The following is a 7,845-nucleotide window of genomic DNA, read 5'->3' as shown; positions in this document are numbered from 1 at the left end:
CAATCAGCGCTGCACTTAATTCATCTCTTAGCCATTAGCATCCAATCCGAAGCCAAGTGGCCAGCCTGTCGCGCATGCGCACACGAGTCGAACCTCAATACAAGGTTCGTCGAACTTTCCACTAAAAGTTCGAAAAAGTCGAACCTGGTCGAACTCGAACCGCGACCGGTTCGCGACACCCCTACACATAACTACTGTATTTGTTGATATTTTGGCGGCGGGTGATGACGATGATAGTTTAAACATGGCGGCCTCCCGGAGAGAAGTTTTGAGCCTGTACAAGCAGCTGATGCGGGAATCGGGGCACTTCAAGAGCTACATTTACAGGCGAGTTACATTTACACTTCTTACAGTCGTTCCTGGGAACCACACCTGTTCATGTACAGGCGAGCGGGAGCGTTATAAAGAAACTGATCGGCGAACACATCGTCGCAGTGCGGGAAGTTGGACTGGTTGGACCCTTGCGCAGTTGGTTACGCAATATGTTGTTTTGCGTCATGCCACGAGCTCGTTCCAATCTGGTACTTGTTGCTATGGGCAGGATCAGAGGTATTAAATATCGGAATAGCTATTATCGCCCCTGTGTTTAGTTATTAAAAGGCGGCGAGTTTCTAGCCCTTCCGAAATTGCGTGCTCTTTGTTGCTTGGTGATAGCTTTCGGTTTCTCCACTGGACAACGAGGAGTGTTTCCGGCAACTAATATGTGCGTTTATTCTCGTCTGGATGCTCGCACATCACCTATAATAAAATAGAAACGGGGAAATATTTCCGAATAAAAGCTTCCAAGTGCAAATACACCACACTTCACAAGCTTTTTTTTTTTTTTTTTAATAGAAAAGAATTGAATTGTAAGTTTGATTGTATTTGTGTACGGGTCATGGTGCATAAGTTTTCTCTAGTTTAGTTTTATTTTAATTTTTACATTTCACTTTTAATGAAATATTAGCCAAGGACACCTGAAGATAATCTTTTGATAATAACTGGCTCCGTATTTGTTTCCCTCGCAGTGTATGTTGACCTGTCGGAGCGCCTGCACACGCTGTCTTTTACACAATAATTTTCCGCTCTCAAACCGAGAATAAAGAAATAAAGTAAATTCTACTGCAAACCCAACTGTCGGCATTATGTAGCAATGTTACATAGTACTCACCAGGTGCACATTCATACTTTCCGTGGCACTTGCACGCTTCCAATCTCGTCGCACATTGAGAGCACCTGCCAAGTCGAATTGTGAAAAGGACACGAAATAACAGAAATACTTGATAAGGGTCTATCTGTGGGGCTTATGCAGTATGCAATTCATTTGGTTGACCCAATGAGCTTGAGTATTCTTTTGGCTTCCATCGATCACTGGAGCGTGAAAAAGCGAGAAGTCATGCAATAAGAACCCTTTTTACCTTAGAGCAGTAAACCGGAACCCACGGCCTGCAGCAGAAATGCCCCCCCCCCCCCTCCCATCCACAATTTCGAAAAAAGCTGCTGCCCATGCGCGAGCAGAGCGTGTTGCTAGCGCCCCATTTGGTTGGAAAACAAATAAGCATGCCGGCTATTCCTAGGCTGCGACAGAGGCGCGGAAGCGAGGAACGCCAAGGTTTTTTCGATTTCCGTCTGCCAGGCTGTATCCTGCTAAGACAGGCTTGGATAGCTGCCGTGAGGGGAAGGAACATGGACGGCTCACCATGGCAGCCGAACGAGCACCGATAGATCTGCAGTGCACATTGTGTCACGGGTATGGCGTTTTCATACGCTCCTGGAGGGAATTTTCCACACTATTCAATCTGGGTCTCGAGGCAACGCTTGGAATAGACTGCGTGCACCAGCTTTACGCCCCACATGTATCAAGCCAAACCATACATTGCGAAGCCTAGTTGTATTCCAACCACCTTCCAGCCTCGCACCCGAAATGTCTAAGTTTCCGGCATTGCGCGATAGGCGGCATGCACTATTTTGTAAACCAAGGATTGCTGTCATCTTGCCTGTTTGTCGCATTAGTGATCACGTGACATTAACATGGCTGCACCCATAGGCAGGCCAGATCTAGGGATGGGCCAAATACATGCAAATATGTATCAAAATACAAATACAAAATACTTCGTCAAAAACATATTTAATTACAAATCTAATTGCATTTCCAAAAAAGCATTTAAGTACAAGATACAAATACAACCAAATGTATTTGGTCTCCTTCAAATACTTTTTCAAATACATTCCTCAAAATTTGCGTCAGCGACTTCAGGGCAACTGCAACAGGTTTCTGGGTATCTCATTTTAATTTTGCATCGCACACTCGGGAGTTAGTGTGCGAGACTCTAGTAATGTAATAGAAATATAATCACAAAAAAATGTAATCAGCTTGGACGTAATAAGTGAAACAAGTACAGAGCTTCAAGCAGCTTTTTTTGTAGATTATATTTTGGTATAGACCAACAAAGAACTGAGACGACCAAAACGCGCAGCACTAGCTAGATAATTTTTTATTGTTGCAACTCACACCACTTACGAAAATCTGGACGACCCGCGCGTTTAGAATGTTCCAGGCAAAAATATGGATGGAAATCAGGCTGGAAAGCATCACAAGTTGTCACAGGCACTTATTTAGCTAGGCTGCCTGTGAACGTTGATTTCGTCACTATTCTTGCCTTAGACTAGCACCATAATCAAAAAGTCACTAAACGCTTGTGCTTGATTGGGAGACACTGCAATCGGTGCGGAACGTAGTTTTCTTCCTGCTCTGGACAGTGACAATAAATTTGAGGGATGTATTTTCGCCCACAAAATTGTATTTAATTACAATTGTATTTGAAATACCCACGTTTTAGTATTTAAATACACACGTCAAATACATTACCCAATTTGTAATTAAATACAAATGCAAAATACACAAAGTATTTGAAATACGTATTTGAAATACTGCCCATCCCTGGCCAAATCTGATTGGCCAGATCGCGGTCGGCAGATGGGCCATCTGGGGTTGTGTTCCGATCTTACTCAAATAAATCCGAGTTATTCCAGCGGATCAAGTCACGTGACAAGACAGATACAGCAATGCTGGACGCGGGTAGGTTTTCGAATGCAACGGGTACAAGACCTTTGTCCAAAAGCGAGCTAGAGGAAATTTTGGAACACGGCCGCCTGGATGGCGACAGGGTTGGGCAGAGATACTTAAAAATGTATTTGGAAATACAAATACTGGGATACATTAAAGCAGGTAAAGTACTGATACTAAAATATATTTGTAAAAATGTATGTATCGGAAATACTTTTTAAATAAAGGCAAACGTCTTTGGAAATACAAATAAAGGAATACATTTTAGGGAGGGCAGAAATATAAATACAGAAATACTGATACTGCAATAGATTTGTCACATTTGTTTGAGACGCCAACTGAGATGGAGCTTGAAGTTTGAAGTGGAAGTTTTTGGTCCAGAAATTACTTTCCCGTAGGCTACTTTGCCTTGAAGGTGGTGGTTTCGGACGACGAGGAGTCTTCAATTTACTAAAAAAAAACATTCCATCGAGGACTGACCTCGGTCCCTTCCCTGACATCCTGTCTTTCTGGCCAGGGATGCAAAAAGACTTTGACCTCTGAAGAAATTCTATGTCACCCTAAATCCCACCAGAACGTCAACATGCCCCTGTCCAATAAGGACGCCCTTGTCAACATTGATCACATGACGACGCAGCGGAATGAACTGGTATTCTTTATCTTTAGGTGTGGCCTAGAACATTAAAATTTACCACACTGCTGTATAAAAGGACAATACACACTTTCGTTATAGGTTACCTTGTTGAAGACCATGCAGGCAGTGTCATTTGGAATTTTGGAGAATAGTGGACCACCTTAGCATCCTGGAACATATGTCTTATCTTCGATTCTCTCGGCAGTAGCTTCTCGAGCTACTGCCGAGAGAATCGATCGTATATGTCAGACATTTCGTGGATATCTCGCATGAAAGTTTTGCATTCTTGCTGCAGTCGACCATCGGAATGTTCATGGCTCTTAAGGAAAGATACGCAGGACATATAGAGTATCTACGAGTGGAAGCCGAGAAGGAATGCGTGAGAGCTCTCACGCATTCCTTCTCGGATCGGATCCACGCAATGTTTCACACATACGATCGATCCTCCCAGATCGGTGCCCCTACCTGGTCAGATCTTGTGCGATACGTGCATACCCGATCCTATTTGCTCATCATCTGCCTAGCGAAACAGGGCACACATGGAACTTTACCATTCTCCCACAACACAATCATTGCGGTTCAATGCGACTCGCACCGCCGTCGCCGCGCCAGCCGCGCTAGGCCAGCTCACACCTGCTCGCTCGGCTCAATCCCTATCCAGGGTGCCGTGTTCCAAAATTGGCTCTATCTTACTCTTAGGTAAAGGTCTTGTACCCGTTGCGTTCGAAAACCTACCTGCATCCAGCTGTGCTGTATCTGTCTTGTCACGGGACTTGATTTACCGGAATAACTGGGATCCATTTGAGTAAGATTGGAGCACAACCCCAGATGGCCCATCTGCTGACCGTGATCTGGCCAATCTGATCTGGCCCATCTCTGGGTGCAGCCACCTTAATGTCGAGTGATGACTAATGTGGCAAACAGACAAGATGGCAGCAACCAAGGGGGCGCCATTTTTGGCCGCTGGTTTACCCCTCTAAGTTTACTCAAGCTTGTTGGGCTGACCACATGGGAACCGACGTGTACTGCTTGAAGCCGTAATCGATTAACCCCAACAAGCCAGTTTAGACATGTCACTTGAGAATAGAGCTTTCTCAAAAACACATTGAGCAACATCAGCGGTCGCCATTTCATGGGTACGAAGCATGTCATTGGATCACAGTTTTCGCCGAATACCGAAACCACACTCGTTCTTTATATGAGCCAAGTTCACGCCCAATGCTGACGCAGCCCTCATGTCCAATAGGTGCTCAGAGTTTGTGCCCAAACAATAGCAGTCTCGGATGATTGGCACAGCTAGTAGATGGTGTGCACTTTTGAAAAGGGTCTTGTGGACTAAGCTGTCCTTTGTTCTGCGGGTGTAGGTCTCATGCACTACGGCGCGTCCGGGATCTCTTCAAGGAGCACAAGGCTGTGCAGGACAAGACCGAGATCAACGAACTGTTCCAGGAGGGCCTCAAGAACCTCGAAATCATCAAAAGACAGGCAAGGCACCTTGGCAGCTCTTGTCCAAGCTACCGGGCATCTTGGAAAAAAAGATTAGAGCGTTTTCGCCTTAGCTGAAATTAACTATGCATCGTCGAACGTTTTCGTCACTGCCCAAGTGTAGTGCTAGCGGTCTGGACCAGATGGCAAAGTTACAGAGCTTGCTGTTATCTGATTAAAAAGTTGTATGTTTTTTTCCGAAATTTTTAATGTCCAAACGGTGGCCGACAAAGCCCCCGGATACGTGGAGATGAATGGCGTCAGCTACTGGGAACGGGCCCAATTTTTTCATTCATTGAAAACTTCAGAAACAATGTTTTTAAATTTTCAATCATATAATGGCAAGCTCTGAAACTTTGGCAACTGGCCTGGTTTGCTAGCACTACTACATTTGGGTGGGGACTGAACAATCAACATTGCATAGTTTGTTTTTGTGGCGAGAAACTCGCTGTGAACTTTCTTCCCAGGCATCTGGTACTAATTTAGAACTAATTAATCATGCGCTGCTCTTCTGACAGCTTGTATACAGGGTACAAAACGAAAGACGCGGTTTGTGTCAGGTATGGCTTGGTGCCTGTGCCCTAATATTTTGGTAGCTGCAGTGTGTCGTGGAAAGCCCGAAAACCACTTGTAGCGGCAGACGGCTGGTGACCACTTTGTCTTCATTGCTTGTGTGCTATGCAGGCACACTTGCTTCTGAAACTGTGATGTCATTTTGCCTAACACTTGAGATTCCCTTTCGATACCACCAATGCATCATATTTTCTGGCCCTCTAATGTTGGGGCAGGATAAATGCCAATCAACTAATTCACTAATAAAATAATAAATGAATGTTCGATTGATTCATCAGTCCATGCTTTATGTTGTCCCCAAACAGCTGGAAGATTTTAGGAAGTATACATGCATGGAAGGAAAAAAAAAAAAAAAACGAAACAAGAAAGCATTTTTACCTGCAACATTATTTCCTTATTAGAGCTTTTTAACATAAGAAAATTATACAATCTCACATAAGTAGTGCTTGATGGGTCAATTTCTTTTTTTGAAAGGGTAGTGCAACAATTTTAGCTTTGAAAGAATTTGCAGTTTTTAATTTTACTTGGTTTATGTCACTGCACACAGGCCTCAAAAGACGGTGTAAGGGTTGAGAGTGGTTGGGAGGTACCCAAAGCATCAATTGTTTGAAAATCTTTTTGAAAAGAACTAATGTGCGCAGGCAAAATTGGTTTCCAGTTCTTTAATCCAGACTTAACAGGGAACAACTCCCACAATTATTTGACCGAAGTCCTTACATTGTTGCACTGCCTCTTTAAATGTTGGAGAACAAAATTACTAGTTAACCAGACAACAAGCAGTATCTCAATCATGAGCACTTTACCTGAGGAATGGATGGAGTTACTGTCCTGATTATTCTATATTGATAAAAAAAGCGAGGAAATTATTTCATTATTAGTACTGCCAAGACGTATAAACTCAGTAATTCTGAAATGGGGGTCCGCAAAGGCCATTCTAGGGTTCCGTGAAACCCAGCCTCATCAGTCAAACCTGGAAACAAAAGTTGTCTTTTCTCAGATTAAAAACAAACGTTCCAATTTTTGGGGGCATTTTCTCATGTATATGTCAGTAAGAGAAGTCTACTTCACACTAGCCCTTAGTTATATCCATTTACTAAAGCACTATCATGATTAACCTATACTTTCCCTTCCCCTCACCACGAACTGGGCCCTCCATGATATCCGCCGATCCACAAGGGGTCCGCGAAACATCATTAGCTGAAAATCACTGTACTGATTACAATAAATAATATAAAAACATGTTTTTAGTAAGTACTAATAACTCTGCCGTGTACTCGCATCATCCCGGTACCACTGTCAAAATCTGAGAAAATGGGGACCATTGCAGCATTGACAATTTGTTTCATTTTATTCTTTCAGGTCGTCATAGGGAATATGTATAAGTCTGCAGACTCAGTTGTGGAGAAGCATTTCGGGGCCAAATAGCCTCGTAGGCTCTGGGCGAGCAGCAGTGATGTCTTGCGTGCCTTTGTTTTTCTGAGGCCTCGTACACGGAATGAACAAGCTCCTGGCCACATCCTGTGGTCTAGTCAAACGATGAATGAATAATAAATCTTCTTCTTTGTGTTTTTTGTGTCAAAACAATTTGTGCCGTGGGTGCTCAGTGTCAACCGCTGCTGGTGGCACATTGGTTGTCGAATCCCTTACATTGGTTTTGAAGAACAAACTTAGAAACTGCTATGCATGGGCATACCAACGGGGGAGGGGGGGGGGCGGCAAGCGGGGCATTCGCCCCTCAGTTCTCAGAGTGAGGGCAAACACAAGTTCGTACGCCATTGAGTAGGGCAAACACTGGCCGGCAGCGACCAAGGGATACCAAGGGCACCGCCCCTTAGCCCTGGGGGAAGGGGGGGGGGGGAGGTCTGGCTTGCCCCTCACTCATAAACAAGTTTATACGCCACTGCTGCTATCCTATGCTCTGTCTTATGTGCTGGGTGTGCCTTATGACTCGCAAGGTGTTTACGGATTGAAGAACCAAGCTTTACACTCTAAGTTTTTTTTGACGACGTTTCCAAACTTTCACACCCAAACGGTCCTTCAGTGCCCTGCAATGTTTAAAAACATGTTTTCAAAGTACAGTGTCACAGGAAAGGCTTATGCACCTACT

General features: G+C 44.1%; 1 protein-coding gene across 1 annotated transcript; it reads left to right on the top strand.

Annotated features, from left to right (window-relative positions):
• The first annotated feature begins 201 nt into the window (after positions 1-201).
• Positions 202-7,274, top strand: LOC121834858 (LYR motif-containing protein 4B-like). Its single transcript, XM_042288759.1, has 3 exons — positions 202-327; positions 5,045-5,166; positions 7,099-7,274. Exons 1-3 carry the CDS (start codon positions 245-247, stop codon positions 7,161-7,163), a joined length of 270 nt encoding a protein of 89 aa, XP_042144693.1. The 5' UTR covers positions 202-244; the 3' UTR covers positions 7,164-7,274.
• The last annotated feature ends 571 nt before the right edge of the window (positions 7,275-7,845 follow it).

Source organism: Ixodes scapularis, unplaced genomic scaffold (assembly GCF_016920785.2).
Source record: "Ixodes scapularis isolate PalLabHiFi unplaced genomic scaffold, ASM1692078v2 PGA_scaffold10__122_contigs__length_95168666, whole genome shotgun sequence".
Lineage (NCBI taxonomy): Eukaryota > Metazoa > Arthropoda > Arachnida > Ixodida > Ixodidae > Ixodes > Ixodes scapularis.
The sequence above is the reverse complement of the archived record's forward strand: the minus strand, read 5'-3'. Positions and strand labels throughout refer to the sequence as shown.